The sequence below is a fragment of the Aspergillus brasiliensis genome (genome assembly GCF_001889945.1).
Source record: "Aspergillus brasiliensis CBS 101740 unplaced genomic scaffold ASPBRscaffold_8, whole genome shotgun sequence".
In the NCBI taxonomy this organism is placed as follows: Eukaryota; Fungi; Ascomycota; class Eurotiomycetes; order Eurotiales; family Aspergillaceae; genus Aspergillus; species Aspergillus brasiliensis.
The window spans coordinates 1,416,491-1,433,685 of NW_027137449.1; the positions used below are offsets into that span (position 1 = coordinate 1,416,491).

The 17,195-nt window shown below is 49.9% G+C and overlaps 3 protein-coding genes across 3 annotated transcripts; all 3 read left to right on the forward strand.

Annotated features, from left to right (window-relative positions):
* Positions 1–404: 404 nt before the first annotated feature.
* Positions 405–5,299, forward strand: ASPBRDRAFT_155994 (putative SNF2 family helicase/ATPase). The gene is made up of 5 exons (XM_067619397.1): positions 405–470; positions 537–718; positions 794–4,025; positions 4,090–4,547; positions 4,611–5,299. Exons 1-5 carry the CDS (start codon positions 437–439, stop codon positions 5,151–5,153), a joined length of 4,449 nt encoding a protein of 1,482 aa, XP_067478023.1. The 5' UTR covers positions 405–436; the 3' UTR covers positions 5,154–5,299.
* Positions 5,300–5,504: 205 nt separating this feature from the next.
* ASPBRDRAFT_45024 (ECM29 family proteasome component) lies at positions 5,505–11,868 on the forward strand. The gene is made up of 4 exons (XM_067625314.1): positions 5,505–10,534; positions 10,610–10,809; positions 10,998–11,080; positions 11,140–11,868. The coding sequence occupies exons 1-4, from the start codon at positions 5,636–5,638 to the stop codon at positions 11,538–11,540; spliced, it is 5,583 nt and encodes a 1,860-aa protein (XP_067478024.1). The 5' UTR covers positions 5,505–5,635; the 3' UTR covers positions 11,541–11,868.
* A 2,016-nt stretch (positions 11,869–13,884) lies between these two features.
* Positions 13,885–16,655, forward strand: ASPBRDRAFT_56535 (uncharacterized protein; the record flags this gene model as incomplete). Its single annotated transcript, XM_067627584.1, has 7 exons — positions 13,885–14,162; positions 14,237–14,246; positions 14,540–14,660; positions 14,727–15,316; positions 15,397–15,576; positions 15,665–16,180; positions 16,239–16,655. 7 exons carry the CDS (start codon positions 13,885–13,887, stop codon positions 16,653–16,655), a joined length of 2,112 nt encoding a protein of 703 aa, XP_067478025.1.
* Positions 16,656–17,195: the final 540 nt, after the last annotated feature.

Consider the following 17,195-nt stretch of genomic DNA (forward strand, 5'->3'; position numbering starts at 1 on the left):
TAATACCATCAGTCCGATACTCAGATTGTTCATGCAGTAAATTGTACTACTAACTATTTCAGATACTGATTCCAGAACACATGCAGTGCTCAATGTCACTTAAATATACATAGGACCTAATTGGGATCAGAATAGATGACGTTGGACAGATATGACTGCTTTTTCTTAGATTCCACGTCACTGTAAAGCATCTTTTCATAGTCTTATGGGGTACTAGTTGTTGGAAGCACAGATCAGATCCGGCCATGACGAAGCACTGGTTGGTTGACTAAGCTGAAGACTGGGACGGAAAAATCCCGGACTTAACATAACCCAGCACTATCAGCACGTGAGATCTTCTTATCAGATCGCCGTATCGGAGAGCAACAGAGAGTATTACTCGACTCAACACTCATCTGGTGGCATTCTGAGGCGTCAGAGACAAGAAGGGGGCGGCATGACTGTGCTGAATGCAGAACTATTCTATTCTGGTACAAAGCCTTGACATCTTCCAAGGTGGCATGTTTCGGAATTCCCTACTAACCTTCATGCTTCAGGCAATGCTCCAGAATCATTGGCCACTGCCTTCGTCAGGCCCGAGCAATCAGAGGCCCACGATCATCCGAGTAAACGTCGCAAGCTGGCTCCGGCATCTCGGAGTCTCAGACATCTTAATGGTCTCTCAGACTTTGGAATACCCATAGGCTATATACCACTGGCGCGTTTCAATCTGCGCTTGGTATGTATTCTCTCTGACTGAAAGGAGCCGGTCTATCCTGGAACCCTTCTGACCAACTCCGCTAATGCTTGATAGAACTTTGGCTCTGTAACACATGATCAACATGAACTGGGCGGCCGGGCAGAGCCGCTTGATACTGTACCTGTCATCCTTGATGTAAATAGGATATCTCAGGCCCAACCGGCTACTGTTCAGAGTGAAGGGCTGCATAGCCCTCTCAGCCTGGAACTAGTGTCGGTTTTGGGGCGTGAAGCAATTTTCACTATTGAGAGCTCTGACCCTGAGCTCGTTAGGTTGGGTACTCATTTGGCTCTCGCCTCAAGCCTGGCTTGTGCCGACTGCCTTCAAAAGAGTGTCCCTCCTGTCTGTTATCAATCCAATCTTCAATGTCTGCCTGATAGGAAGACATTCAGCTTGGAGACGGTCATCATATGGAGGGACTCACTTGATATCCCAGACATCAATAAGATGCTGGCTGGACCAGCTAATGTCTTCTCGAGGTACATCTTGCGAGAGAATGGTGACACGGTACTCGAAAATCCGCGACAAAAGCACCGCAGGGATATGGGTGCAACAGGTTGGTCACCACGTGATTTTTATGACAACGTATATGTTCCTCCAGACGACCCTGCTTCATCGGCAGCTATGAAGTGTGACTTGTTGGAGTGTCAGCTTTTCCCCTTTCAAAGAAGAGCAGTCAGGTGGCTGTTGCAAAGAGAAGGTGTGGAACTTCGACCAGATGGAAAAATTGCTCCAGTTAAGCAAGGTTCTGGCAGTGACCTTCCAGTATCCTTTGCTAAGTTTACTGATGCGGACGGCAAAGAGTGCTACGCCAGTCAATTATTCATGGTTGTTACTTCCAATATTTCAAGTTGGTATGACGCCGAAAACGTCCTCAACGGTGGCGTACTAGCCGAAGAAATGGGCTTGGGCAAGACCGTCGAAATGATTGCTTTGATGTGTCTTCATCGACGCTTCACATCCTCTGAAGATGCAGGTCAGCATAGCCGCGTCGACGGCTTGAGGCCGTCGCGAGCGACTTTGATCATAACTCCCCCGGCGATCCTTGAGCAGTGGCGGCAAGAGATCGGATTGCATGCTCCAGGGCTGAGTGTATACCACTATGAAGGGATTCAGCGTCATCAGAAATTAGCAGATAGTGAACTGGTCGAGCTGATCGCAGAACATGATGTCGTGCTGACTACCTACAACGTTCTTGCTCGGGAGGTCCACTATTCTGGCGATGCTCCAAAGCGAAACCTGCGACATGCGAAGCGCTTTGAGGCAAGAAAAACACCGCTTGTTCAGATATCCTGGTGGCGGGTCTGCCTAGACGAAGCTCAGATGATTGAGAGCGGAGTCAGTAATGCAGCGAGGGTTGCTCGTCTGATTCCACGTCAACTGGCTTGGGCGGTAACTGGAACGCCACTTCGTAAAGATATTGCAGACCTTCTAGGCCTGCTGCTCTTCCTTCATTACGAACCCTATTGTGGCTTTATTTGGAATAGGCTATGTGTGTCTTTCCGACCTATCTTAGCACACATCGTTCACACAATTGCCCTTCGCCATAGCAAAGATCATGTGCGTGGTGAGCTTCGTTTGCCGCCGCAGAAGAGAGTGGTTATAACTGTCCCTTTCACTGCGGTGGAAGAGCAGCATTATGGCCAGCTGTACGAGCAGATGTGTGAAGATTGTGGTCTTGATTTATCAGGCGCACCGACCACTGATGAATGGAACCCTAATGATCCATCAGTAGTCGAGAAGATGCGAAGTTGGTTGGTCAGGCTCCGTCAAACCTGTCTTCATCCTGCAGGTACCGGTCGCCGGACTTTGGGCATTGGATACAACGGTCCACTACGGTCGGTTAATGAGGTCCTCGAGGTAATGATCGACCAGAATGACGTGCTTATACATGCGGAGGAGCGCACTCTGCTCCTCTCTCAGCTTCGGCGGGGACAGTTGCTGGAGAACGCGATGCGCAAGCATGAAGCACTTCAACTTTGGAAGGAGTGCCTGGAACGAGCGAGCGCGATCGTTGCAGAATGTCGGGACCGACTGCAAACGGAACGTATGAAGAGTCGAGTTACCTCCGTGGACGATTACCAAGATTCTGTGTCGGTAGGCTCAACAAATGATAACGAGGCGGAAGAAGCAGAGAAGAACACCCGCATTGGTACATATCGTCAAAGGTTGCGCTTAGCTCTTGAGGTTCAACACATCTGTGTGTTCTTTATGGGGAATGCGTACTACCAAATCAAGTCAGATCCGAAGCTCACAGAGCCTGATTCCGAACAATTCAAACTACTAGAAAAACAGGAAGAGGAGGCGTATACCACGGCGAAGGCCATCCGGAAGGAGATGCTGGTTGATATATCCCGAAAGGTCGGTCATTACATGAAACTGATAAGGGAGAAGTCACACAAGAAGGGGTTTGTGAGCATTCCTAAGATGGAGCCTCAGGTATATAGCACGGGGCTAGAAGGTCGGCGCGTCATTGAGAGATTCGAAGACCTCTGTGAAGCCATGAATCAGCATGCTGCACAGTACGATAAATGGCGTCAAACCATGATAAAATTCCTTTCTCAGTCTCTCATCGATCAAGAGGATGAGTCAGAGCTCGAAGGTGACGAGTATGAAAAGTCCACCAAGCACCAGGATGAGATGTACGTTTATATGGAAGCCTTGCGCGCAATGTTCGCCGATCGCCACGATTGCTTAACTGGACAAAAGAACGTTCTTATTGCCCATGAAGTTAAGCAAGGAATTATCCAGGCGCAGAAAGGAGAGGGGCCGTCTCCAGCCCTTTTCCTGGAAGTGATGAACCTACGCAGTAATATGAAGCCTGATCCGCAACTCGGATCCCTCCGAGGCATTATCAGCGAGCTTCGCAGCCTGACCACCGCGCTCGAATGGCAAGCGAATGAAGGAAGTTATCGAGCGCGTGCAGAGCTTGAGATTGTCAGTCTTGTGCTAAAACACGCGAGTCAAATGGCAGCTGAACAATCCAAGGCTGCTTCCAGCTTGGAGAGGGAGGTTGAGATGTTTCGAGATACGATGAACAATCGGCTTGAATATTATCGTCAACTGCAGCAGATCTCTGATACGGTTGCCCCATATGATGAAAACAGTGCTGGCAAGCCGTTGGATGTGACACTTTTCACTTCGAAGCTGAGGAAGGAGAGTGAAATTGACGAGAAAATCTCTACTTTGCGAGCAAAACGTCGGTACCTGATCCATCTGCGAGATGAGTCTGGCACAGACGAGGCATCAAGGATATGTGTCATCTGCCAGTCTGGGTTCGAAGTTGGTCAGTATCAGCTGGGCGAATTCAAGTTGAGCCTTCAAGTAGCGGCGGTGCTAACTCACTGCAGGTGTTCTGACAGTTTGCGGTCACAAATACTGCAAGGACTGTTTGCGAATGTGGTGGCATCAGCATCGAACTTGCCCCACGTGCAAAAAGCGCTTGAAAGCAAACGACTTTCACCAGATTACGTATAAGCCGCAGGAGTTTGTCGTGCAGGAGGAGAAAGCGCCAACTAAATTAGAACTAGAACGTCCTTCGAAAAACTCTATATATGCCGATATCAGCTCCAGCACGTTGCGGGAAATCAAGAACATTGACCTGGACAGCTCCTATGGCACAAAGATCGATACTTTGGCACGGCATATCTTGTGGCTTCGGGAGCACGATCCAGGGGCCAAGTCGGTAGTATTCTCCCAATACAAGAACTTTCTTGAGATCCTCGCCAATGCGCTTTCCCGGTTCAAGATTGGATTTAGCAGCGTTGACGCCAAAGATGGAATCCAAAGCTTCAAAAGTGATCCTGCAGTAAGTACAGTATCCTGTGAAACAGGTCTAGCAAGCAGCGTCTAATGTTTCATCGTTACGTAGGTTGAATGCTTCCTCTTACACGCCAAAGCACATTCCTCCGGTCTCAACTTAGTGAATGCCACACATGTCTTTCTCTGCGAGCCTCTGATCAACACCGCAATTGAGCTTCAGGCTATCGCTCGCGTACACCGCATTGGTCAGCATCGACCAACCACTGTTTGGATGTATCTGGTTTCCGACACTGTCGAGCAGTCGATCTATGACCTCTCGGTGTCGCGTCGCTTGGCTCACATCGTGCAGAAGGAGAGAAAGCAAGAGAAACACTTGACTAGCCCTTCAGACAATGGAACAGTTATACCCAGTCTCACTGAAACTGCCATCGATTCGGCTAATTCCTTAGAGATGCAAGATGCCGCACTATCCAAGTTAATGGCAGGCGGGGCATCAGGAGGCGAAATGGTGAAGAAGGATGATCTATGGAAGTGCCTTTTTGGTAATCCAAGCCAGAACAAACCCATAAATGGCCATCTAGCCAACGCCGGAGGTGAAGTCGCAAGGTTCTTGAGGGGTGAGGCAGCTGAACAGAGAAGGGCGGCTACTTGACCTTCAGCAAGTGATGACGACTGTATTACACAAATATTTAGTGTGGCTCATGCCATTCAATCTTTGTTTATCTACTTTTATACGCTTAAATGTAATGTTTGGCTTACATTCGTCACTACATCCCCAGATATACTTTACTAGATGCGCTCCTGATATTTAGTCAATCTTCCTTTTGGTTGGGGAAACTCAACAGCATCGTAGCCGAGACACCTTAGGCACAAATACTACCATACACCACGTTACATACGGTACCTGAGCCCCGGATGATGACTAATACGGACGTCTTCCCAATCGGGATGTTATCGTGGCCTTAGGTTGGCGGGGGTGACGTTGGATCGTCTGCCTTGAGCTCAGACACAAGACCTTCTGCTACTCATAATCCCCCCTTCGTACCCCCTGAGAAAGCTTTGTATACTTACTACAGAGCCAAAATATATCAATGTGGAAATTTCTCTCTTCTTAAGACACAACCTCATTTTTCTATGGCTACAGACACCACGCCAGCAAGCTCCGAAGCTCGCGAGTTGAGCTTGATATCCAAGGTTGAGCTTCGGATTGCGCTGGCGGATACCGATGCCAAACTGGAAACCCTGCTTAATACATATCTAGCTCCCCTCTTATTGAAGCTGGGGTCTGAAAGTCTTGCTGTCCGCAACAAAGTAATTGCAGTTTGCCAGCATGTCAACACCAGAGTCCAAGCTCCCTCTATCAAGCTGCCGGTAACGGCTTTGCTGAAGCAGTTCAAAGAGCAAAAGTCCCAGCTCATCCGGCATTTCGACTTGCTATACCTTCAACAAGGTATTGATCGCCTGGGCTCAGATGCAAGAGTTGAAATTCTGCTTCCCTTGCTTCAGGGGATCTCTGAGATCGGGACATCTATTAACCAAGCCGCCGTGGTATTCAACCTTGTCTTGCGGCTACTGCCCTTGCTCAAGCTACCGCCAAAGGGTAGCGACGATGATGTGCAGCTCAAGGCTCGACTAGGTCTATCCGACCAAGACACGCAGTTTCTTTCAAAGTGGTTCGAAAAATTGCTGCTCCTGTTCCCCGCAGATAAGAACTCGCCTACGTGTCCTGGGTTGTCTCCTGCAGAGTATGCATTTTTGAACAAGGACGCCCCGGTAACAGAAACATGGAACCCTTCGGCAGAAGGTGGCCTCAACCTGACAGAGACCAAAGTCAATGCTTTGAGATTTCTGGCTAGTGGAGCTTTCAGTCACACGGAGCGGTTCTTGCCTGCTCTTATTGCGTCTGCAGATGCAAATTCTCGTCTGTCCGATATCGGCGAAGAGACGCTGAAGAGATTCATTCCGGACTTGGAGGCGCCAGATGTTGTACAGCAACTTTATGGCTTGTACTTTGGAGCCGGAACGCCTGATGGCGCACCTCCGGCGCGACCCGCTTTGCAGACCAGGATCCTGGTTTCCCTAGGGAAATCGATTAGAGCGACGAAGGACAGACCGAGTGTTATGAGGGTGATTGAAGAAGGTCTTCTATCAGATGCTGCAAGGTCATCACAAGGATTGTTGGCCTCGAAGTTGAGAACACAGATATTTAACTTTACTACCTGGGTTGTTAGAATGGGCTCGCCGTCCGACCTGGAAGAAATGGCTCCCAATCTCATAGCAGGCTTAAGAGATTTCATACAGTCTCAGGGATGGCCGAGTCCAGCCGCTAGCGGGCAGAAGCTTCCTAGTACAGATTTGAGTCTACGGGGTCTTGCGTACGAAAGTATCGGTATTTTGGTTCCCAAAACCAATTTTGAAGTGTACGATGGGCAGGAAGGTCTCTCTGGCTTCGATCTCATTCAATGGCTATTTGCTTCTTTGAGCTCTGATGATTCCAGCCCTCAGATCTTCGTGAGCATTGAACAAGCCTTGGGAAGCATACTCAACTCCTCCATAGATAGCTGGGACAGTGACTTCCAAGACCAACTGCGGCCTTTCCTAATTCGGCAGATGAACAACTACCCCGGAGGAGAAGATCCAACAAGCGGGTTCGCTGTCGTCCGCGGCCCTCAGTACGCCGCTGTACGTTTTGCTAACAGGTTTCTGCCATACCACGATGTTATCGCCCGCTGGATAGACCTCATGGCGATTGCGCGCGGGTCGGAAAATAAGCAGGAAATTATGGAGGAAGGCAAAAAAGGTCTACATCCATTCTGGTACCGGCTATCGAGACCTTCAAGCGACGGTCACCCAACAAAAGATTCTATGTGGTATAATTTCCCAAAGTTTTCGGAACTTACTCGCTTCCTATTTGGGTCGGCAACCTCAAACGGAGTATCAGGTTCCTCTGCATCGGAAATTGTATCAGGGCCCTATAAAAATGCGTTTGCTTCCGCAATAGCGTTCATCCGGAACGTACTGCTCTGGGAGTCACTTTCTGCTTCTAACACCACCATAGAGATCGACCAAGATTGGGACACTAAACTTGACGTGATGCTTGCATCCGACGAACAAGCAAGATCATCTCTTAAACATCATCTTCGGGCTGTCAATAAAGAAGGGATTGTTCTCTTCCTGAACAGCGCTTTGGCCGGCCTAACGCGTGAGAGCCGAGAGGGATTACAGAAATGCGGAGTGCATTTCGTTAGTATATGCTCTTTGGCCTCGAACGACATCGTGGAGGCGGTGGTTCCGCAGACACTAGTTCTGCGCACTCCCTTGAAGAGCAACGACCAAGATATTCAGACCATGACCGCCCGCGCACTGGGAATCTTAGCCTCACATCCCGCCTTACCTTATGACGACCTCATGGCACTGTTTGCAGAATGCTCAGAGTGCATAACATCATGGAAGACTGCAGTTGGCGAGGCTGCACTTAGGGTTCGCGGAGCAGTATTGGCACTTTCATATATGCTGAGCAGACTTGCATTCCGTAGCATGATAGCTAAGGTGCCCAATGTCCATGTGGACCAATTCGTTCATACGATCTGTGACATGATCGAAAACTCCCGCGACTCACTCCTTCGACGAGCCGCACAGGTAGCAATTGGACAGCTCAGTCTTTCCAGAATTCTGTCTCCTTCTATGCTTTCTGATGCAGAGTGGAAAACCATCAGAGAAGTTCTTGTACGGGACGCAAAGGCCGAAAGCGAAGTGGCCATAATGGCACTGGGGCTCTTGTCTCTGATCTTTCCAAAAGAGGGTCCCGATGATTCACACTTCAGTACCCTGACAGAAGCCCTCTATAGTCTACATGATATCCGGAGCCCCGAGATACATTTTACTGTCGGTGAAGCGCTAAGCAATGCTGCAGCTGGCTGGGACTCAAAATCATTGGGTCCAGAGTTCGATGTAGATTCCGAGTCACCAGTCTCGGATGCCCCAGAACAAGTGCTTGCGAATGTGGCTGACACGATCATCGCCAAATGTGGCGCACCGAAACCGTCTCTTAGAAGGGCATCTGCCATTTGGCTACTGAGTCTGGTCAAAAACTGTGGTCATTTGTCCCTGATGCAAGATCGTCTGCGTCAATGCCAAAGTTCATTCAGCAGCTTGCTCGTCGACCGAGACGAGGTGGTACAGGAGACCGGTGCACAGGGATTAAGCCTTGTATACGACATGGGCGACCAAAGCTTGAAAGACGATTTGGTGCGTGACTTGGTCAACTCCTTCACTGAGAACAATTCCACCCTGGCGGGTGGCAGGGTCAGCCAAAATACTGAGTTGTTCGAACCTGGGGCACTCCCTACTGGCGGTGGTTCCTCCGTCAATACCTACAAAGACATCATGAACCTCGCATCCGAAGCCGGTGACCCAACCCTCGTATATCGCTTCATGTCCTTAGCTTCGAATAATGCCCTCTGGTCCAGTCGTGCGGCCTTCAGCAAAATGGGCATCAGCAGTATCTTTTCTGACTCGAGCGTTAACGGTTACCTAGCGAAGAACCCTAAGATCTATCCCAAGCTATTTCGCTACCGGTTCGACCCTAATCCCAATGTTCAACGGTCCATGAATACCATTTGGAAGGCCTTGGTCAAGGATCCAATAGAAGTGATTGATACTCATTTTGATGAGATCATGAATGATCTCTTGAAAAGCATGTTGACAGGCCGGGAATGGAGGGTTCGACAGGCGAGTTGTACTGCAATCGCGGATCTAATCCAAGGTCGTCAGCCCGAGAAATACGCGCAGTACATGGATGAGATCTTTACCAAGGCCTTCAAACTTTTAGATGATATCAAAGAGACCGTCCGAGCTTCAGCGTTGAAGCTTTGCCAAACCATTACCAACGCCATTATTCGCACGCTGGAGACAAGCGACACTGACACCAAGCGAGCCGAAACCATGCTTCGAAGCGCCATCCCGTTCTTATTGAGTGATAAGGGCATGGAATCCGGTGTCGAAGAGGTCCAAGGATTTGCCATTGGAGCTCTGATCCAAATGATCAGGAAAAGCCCGGGCGGACCATTGCGGCCGTTCATTCCCCACATAATGGAACAGTTTCTGAATTCTTTGAGTTCACTGGAACCTCAAGCAGTCAATTACGTTCACCTCAACGCCGATAAATATGGCCTGACGGGCCAGGATATCGATAAGATGAGATTGTCCAGCATTCGAACATCTCCCATGATGGAAGTAATCGAGAGATATCTCATAGACATGTTGGATGAACAGAGTATGAAAGAATTTGCCACGAGGCTTGAAGGCGTGCTGCGCTCGGCCGTTGGACTTCCATCCAAGGTTGGCTGTAGCCGGGTTTTGGTCCTTTTGAGCATGCGATCCATGCTCTTCCGCCCCTATGCAGATCGTTTCATACAGCTCCTCGGCAAATTCGTGGTGGATCGCAATGACACCGTCAGTGCATCTTACTGTACTTCTATCGGCTACCTCCTGCGTCTCGCCTCGGATAATCGAGTTCTGAAGACAATCGAGCATGCCAAAGATCTATACCTGACCGCCGAAGACTCTAACCAGCGGGCCATTTCAGCTGAGATCTTGCAAGCCGCTTCGAAGTTGTCCAATGATCGGTTTATGGCATTCGCTACGGCTGCACTGCCATTCATTTTTGTATCCAAATGTGACTTGGATGAGCATGTCAGGGAGGTCTTTGAGAAGGCATGGCAGGATAACGTCGGCGGCAACCGCACGGTGTCTCTCTACATCAAGGAAATTACCGACCTGGTCTCCAGCAATCTGGATTCGGCCCGGTGGGCCATTAAGCATACGGCAGCTCTGGGGCTTGCAAAGGCCATCATGTCGCTGGACTCGGAAATCGATCTCTCGACGAGCGAGTATGTATGGCCTGTGCTGGAGAGAGCTGTGGCCGGGAAAACGTGGGAGGGTAAAGAAGTTGTGCTAGAAGCTTTTGTGAAGTTCTCGGGCCAAGCGAAGAAATTATGGCAAGAGAAGCCAACGCTTGGAGAAACAATGAAGGTAGGCCTTTCCCTCTCTAAATTTGAAACCTCGACGGGCAAATATCTAACTGCCGGTTCGCCTGTTCCCATATAGACTATCACTATCAGAGAAGCGAAGCGTAACAACCCTGCATATCGCCCCCACGCGCTTATTGCCCTTGGCGGAGTAGCTCAAGCACGCAAAGACTTGGATCTGATGCCAGACGCTATTGCCATTGTCACCCACGTGCTGGATGATGTTGAAGACCAGGGAGATCCAATGGATGTGGATTCAGGCAAGGATCAGAAGCCGAAGTATGTTCCCTGTCTGTCCTCGTATGCTTTCACTCCACATGGTTTTATTTATACCTATCCCCTTGTTATCGGGTTTACCTTTGATTGGCCTTGGATCGTTGGCGGTTCGCGCTGAAAGAATCCAAAGAAACAAAAATTTATCTTGTGACGCGGCGAGAATGCATGGCAGATGCTAATTTTTTCTACAGACAAACCCTGGACGACACGTTGGCGGCTTGTGTAGCATGTCTCTTACAATGCCTCAGTCTTGCATCGCATACATCAGCAAAGAGTAGGTTTCCTTGCTGTCTGCATCCTCACCCAATCATCGATGTGCTAACAGAAACCAAGCCATCCACGGACATCTGGAAAAGTTGAGACCGGTGTTGCACAGAATCCTAGTGGGCCATGGGGGCAGAAACGTGCAGGTGACGTTGTACCGAAAGCTGCGCGCAGTTTTCGACCAAATGGGGGCGTGGGCATCGGAACGGAGTGGCGAACCCGATCGCCGCGGACCCCAGGAGTCCTTGGCGGCGCTAACAGCAGAGATCTTCACCTATGAGATAGACCTCTCCGTTGAAGCCGTTCGAGCTGAACGCGCCCAAGCGGCTGTCTCATACGTTGAGCTCTGCAAGCAGACAGACCTACCGATTGATCAGGCCATCCAGAAACTAGTGAAAAGCTGGCGGGAAGAGGAGAGATCGGGGCCAGTGCGACAGATCCTGGATCGGGCGCTCGTCCATCTGCGATGATTCCTGCGACATGGGTACATATGCGGGGGAACAATGTCTCAGGGTCGGAACATTGATCATGGGACTTCATTACTACTAGTTAGTCCTGTATGTGTATCATCCACCTTACTCCGTATCTCCCTGAGTATTGTCAGGAACGCCGAAGCCACCCCTGAATGTGTCCGTCCCAATCAGGAGGCATGCACCAGAAAGGGGCGGGAAGTGGTGGTGAGGATGTCGCTTGGGCAGGAGCGCCGGAGGACTTAGGAGTAGATAGACGAAAAGCCAAGGTGCATGATACCCAACCTTAACTTGCCTCTGTAGCGTAATGCAGGCCTGCGCCTAACCAATCATGCTCCATCCAAGCCACCACTGGCCGGAGAATGGGATGTTCGTTCCATGGACAATCTGAGGGACTGGATGGAAAGGGAAGAGAGAGGAAGCGGTGACGAGGAGATTGTTTGCTGTGAACTAGTACCGGCTGTAGAAGAGGGCGGGCAGCCCGAGGAATCTAGATTGGCCCAGGCGAGTCTGGCAGAGGAGGGCTAAACTCACATGCGTTAGCTCCGGGTATTGGTACGGACCCAGCTGGTATTTGATGGTAATAACTACTATATATACCACTATGTAGACCGAGCATACGCCGGCTGTTACGTGGTCCGTACGCATTCTGATCGCGTAATGTAAGTATCTTCCCAGCTGGCATTGGGAAGCCGTCCATCCATCCGACGGATCAAGCCAGGGGACTAAGTACTTAGTTATCTAGTTACCTACTATCTACTTACTCTCTCTGCCATTAAGGTTGGTAAGGTTGGGTGGATGCGCTTTCAGCTCTTCCACTTTTCTTAACTGCCACTACTATTTGAATATATAATGAATACATCACATTTGTCGAACTAACATCTGCCTAGCAGCCACCCAGCGTGGCTAGGCCCTGAGAACTGTGATGTGAACTCACCAGAGGATTGGGTGAGATACTCAAGCCCAGTCCGGAGCTTGCACCCATCGTGGCTTCGCGAGTCTCAATGTGGATGCATCGTCCGATACCGAACCAAGCCTGACCAGATGAGACAGAACCGTCATGACTCGTTCATGGCCAAACCCCCGTATATCGGCGTGGCCGAACTCACCTGACGCCCACCCCCCAAAATCCAGCCTGAACCGTTGGCCCCGGTCTATATTCAGGTCGCGACTATAGCCTGTCAATGCTCACGGGTGAGATGTTTCGATCTATCAATCAATTGTAAATAGGGGGAAAAAATAAATAAATAAATAAATAAAAGCTGCGACAACTGTGAATCATAGAGTAGATCATGATTATACTCCACTCAGAGGTCCCTGGACCTGATTGGATGTCAGGAAGAGGATTTGAATCTAAAGTTAAGAAAGAAACTTGGGAAAAGAAAAGCCTCGTCCCATCATCCTTGGTAGCAAATCTGCCCTGGCTGGCATGACTGGTCTGTTCCTTCTCTCTCGGCCCCGGAGGGCTTTATTTCAAATCTTCTTTTTCTTTCTCTTACCTTCGCGGCCACATGGTTGGCATCTGCAATCCATGGTCTAGGATGGTTTGAGTACTAGTAGATTCTGTCGTCTTATGGCCTTCATTGGAACCAAGTCTCTTCGCCTAAGATACGGGCCTAACCACATCCATCCCGTTGTTTCCCCCCTCTCGTTTTCCCTTTTTCCCCCCTTCTTCCTGATCACCCACAGACAAACACGCCATTTGCGTCAAGGTGGCAGTTGGGCTGCTGCCTCTTCATTCGCCTGTTCGCAGTTCGCCTTCCACCCTGTCTTATCCCATCAGATCCGCCACTGTGGACAGGGCTGGCTGATGATTTTGAGTACTCCTGTTTTATTCTTAATCTCTGATTTATTTTGTTTTATGGTGTTTCTGCAATCAGCTCCCTCTTGTACGGTCGTACCTGATCCTATTCCTCACGAACTACTCTGCTTCTGGACAGCTCTGCAGACTCCGGACTTTAGACTCCAGACTCCAGATTTCCTGTCCCATCTTTCTTCCCTATTTTTTTGCCCCCTCCCATTCTTCCTTTTTAGACCTCTTTTTTTCTTTCATTTTTTTGTTCATTTTTTATTTTATTTTTCAGCCTCCATTGTTCGCTCCACCCTATAGATAGTCCCTTTTCAGGATGCATAAACGATACTTCCGATTTCGTTTATCTTCATCCGTGACCCCAAAATCCATTTGCCTCTAACTTTCCGGCCATGGGTGTTTCTCTCCATCTATAGTTACCCTCACTCCACTTCTCATCTAATTTCATTTTCTTATTCTTTTTCCTTCTCATTTCTTTCTCCCTCGTTTATAGACCCCACTCGTTACGGAGATAGTCTTGCAAGCCTATAGAGTATGGGTGCCTCCGCTCCCGTCACCATCCAGACATCTCTTGTTGATGCATCCTTCCCAGCGGTAGCCCTGAAAGCGGATTCCTCCATGGCGGCCGTCAGTATATCGATGACAACTCGGTCTGGTCGATCTTCCAGGAAGCAGCCTCTACGATTGCCTATCATTGCCCCCAAGAGTTGTCTGGTGAGCCCCAGCGCCGGCTTGGACCCTCCGACGCCCAAGAAGGTTTCGGTCCGACAGCACCGATTGCGCTTCCCACCCCGATCAAGAACTGGTTGCTGGTATGTCCGTTGGCGCGGAGAAATCCTTTGTTCCCCGTTCTGTGGGTATCTCTAATGTCATATTACCCTCCTAGGACGTGCAGAGTGAGCCCATCCTCCCGTGTCAAAGATTGATGATATCCGACGTGTCCTACGGTGTGATGCTGACTTGTTTTGCCTTACTTGGAAGTAGAGCCGCAAAGGTGAGTGCTTTGAAATTGCCAAATAGACAATTAGATTTCCCAAAGGGCCTTTGTTCTGCCTGCTCCAATGCGACGATGTACTCACTGACTCTCAAAAACCAGTCAAGTGCGACGAGATCCACCCTCAGTGTAATGTACTTCATCCAAATCCATTGTGGGAGCTGTGCGGTTCAATGCTGACCTGATCCGATCCAGCAATGCGCCCGTCTGGGCCATGTTTGTGACTACCGGCCGCGGTTGTGCTTCCGAGATGATACCCGTCGCGTAAGGGAGCGTATGTCGGATGTTAGGACAGCAGGCAACGTGGTTTGGGACCGTAAGCAGCTTTGGGCCTCATGTACTCTATGGATTTACCTCTAACGGATTATGGTTCTTTTTCCAGCGACAGTCACTTCGCGGAAAACCAGTGTGCCTCCATCCACATGCGACTTACTCCCGCCCTTTGCGACACTCACGTCAGATGAAGAGCGAGAGAGAAAGGCACAGGCAGCAGTACCTGGAACTTACCATGTGATAGCCATTCCGGAGAGTTTCTCTCGACTTCCTGAGTATGCAGACGATGCCTCTGAACAAGACCCAGAGAGCGATGCTCTGCTCGAAAGCGGCAGTGGCAGTAATCCCCCAATCGAAGATGACAATTGGCTCTATGGTCCGAATGTCATTGTATTGAAGAGCTTTAGGGCTGCACGAAGGCACTTACCCCCAGACAGAAGAGACACCCCTCAATCACCCGAGTCAGACCAGGGGAGCTTCTCATTATCTGCGCCTTCGGTATCGGAACTGAGCCCGGACTACCCGGGCAGCAGTGTGCAGAATATACAGGGAAGCACCGAACCAAGCCACTTCGAAATGCTTCTTCTCGAAAATTTCCGCCATTCTGTGTGTTTGCAGCTCCTTCCATGTGCTGGCATATTCAACATCAATGGTCTGGATGCGACTGTGTTTGAACGTGAGGCGACGAACTTCCCTCCTGTGTGTAATACTTACCATTTTGGGTTCTGCTGAATGACGAGTATATGGAAGCTAATCGCCGAATTCTCTTTTTGTTCTAGCTATATCATACAATGATGGCTCTATCCGCTCTCAGTCTGATTCGCCAAGGAGGTGGCCATCACATCGATGCCTCATATCACTACGATCGGGTTGCCGCTCTTTCCCATGGTAGACTTTGCAATGAAGATCTCTTGTCTGATGCTCTGTATTTGACACATTTTCTGATGCTTGTTTATGAGGTGAGTCTTCTAGTTGGCCCCTTCCCTACCCATGCTTGCGCCCAAGGCGTTGCATACAATAATGTGGGTTTAACGCTCGGTGCACTAGGTTGTGGCGGCTGACCCTAGTGGTTCAAACCTCTGGTCGCACCACGTCTCTCGGCTACTTCATTTGGCCTTGCTCAGGCAATCTATTCCCGGGGCTGAGCGATTCCCTTGCATTGCTTGGTGGGTTTGCCACGTGGATCTATATGCGCTGTTCAGCGGCGCAGGTACGGGGGAATTTGTCCGTGCCGTTCTCGACAACCAGCTGCTCCTAGATTTGCAGTCGCTCTGTTACTCAGTTGGGCCCAGTGACTCGGAATATCCGCACTCTGATCATAACTTGCCTCTGATCATGCGGCTATATTACGATACCTTCATATTAGCAATCCGAATGGGACTTCTTGCTGTTGAGACGCGGGGAGCCAAAGGGTCGTATCTACATAACTATCTGGGCCCGCAGCAACAGGAGCTAAGCGAGGTACGTGATGTACTCATAAGGCTGTGGGGTCATCAGGAGGTTGGGTATCTTTACCAGAACCAAGCTAGTCTCTCGTTACCGTCGCAAAGTCTGTTGCAGCCGGTTAGTTCATCCCTTCGCTTTCAACCGGGCGCGTGGTGCTAACAGGTGTACCATCTAGCTTGCTATTCTGTATCACACCAGCCTGCTATTCTCCTCGACCAGTCTCTGGCCAGGACAGCGATTGGAGTCCGCGGGTGCCTCTGACGATGAGATCCACCATCACGCTATGCGAATTCTACAGATCGTATCGGGGATCGTGGAGAAGGGGCGAGAAGGGGACCGGCGATTCATCGCCTTTCCACTCTTTCTGGCGGGTGCTGTGGCCCCGACGAGCGGGCTGAAAATGATGGCCTTGGAGCTTTTATCTAACCTAGAGGATGGCGAAATTGGGTACAACTCGGCCATAACGTGTCAGATGTTGCAGGTATTCTTTGAACGACAAATCCAACATTCCCAGCGTGGAGGCCATGCGCTGGAGGTCGAATGGGTGGAGGTTCTGGCCGAGCATGGGCGACCCTTAGTCAATTACGGTTGATATATATGGGACATGAGTTTGGGAGTTATCTATAGGGACACTGGAGCTGGAGTTTGGGGTTTTGGACGTTGCTCTCTTGAAATATGTTTTTCGAGTTAGTTCGGATTGCGGAAATAGACGGGCCGTACACGCCAGTGCCCCTTGGCATTTTTATAGGACTTACGAACTGAACGATGTCTGGATAATATCAATAATAAACCAGCCTTGACCGGATGAGTCGATCGATCTCTACTACAACCCTTTTTTCTTCGTTTACAAAAGGAACCCATGTTTTTTTTTTTTTAAGGTACCGCTGCGGGCCGATCCCGATGCTCGGGGGGGAAAGACAGAAACCGTCTACTAATGACGGAGTGCTAAGTATATCTCAGGGTCCCACCGCGGCACTGCAAGTTGGTAAGGCAGCACAACCAGGCCTGCATGGTAGCAGCCATATGCAACCCTGGAGCATCGCACGATTCAGGGAAGGCCAAACCTGCAGCGCCGTGAAGGAGGAGATCAGCCAGATACCGAAGATTATTCGCGGAGAGCTGCCCCTCATGC

What these genes read in the sequence shown, in the direction of transcription:
- ASPBRDRAFT_155994 (XM_067619397.1), top strand. Translation starts at nt 437, where the DNA reads ATGACTGTGCTGAATGCAGAACTATTCTATTCTG. An exon ending in TGCAGAACTATTCTATTCTG is followed by an intron (nt 471 to 536) that starts GTACAAAGCCTT and finishes TTCATGCTTCAG; the next exon opens with GCAATGCTCCAGAATCATTG. An exon ending in GCTTCAAAAGTGATCCTGCA is followed by an intron (nt 4,548 to 4,610) that starts GTAAGTACAGTA and finishes ATCGTTACGTAG; the next exon opens with GTTGAATGCTTCCTCTTACA.
- ASPBRDRAFT_45024 (XM_067625314.1), top strand. Translation starts at nt 5,636, where the DNA reads ATGGCTACAGACACCACGCCAGCAAGCTCCGAAGCTCGCGAGTTGAGC. An exon ending in CGCTTGGAGAAACAATGAAG is followed by an intron (nt 10,535 to 10,609) that starts GTAGGCCTTTCC and finishes GTTCCCATATAG; the next exon opens with ACTATCACTATCAGAGAAGC. An exon ending in GGCAAGGATCAGAAGCCGAA is followed by an intron (nt 10,810 to 10,997) that starts GTATGTTCCCTG and finishes TTTTTTCTACAG; the next exon opens with ACAAACCCTGGACGACACGT.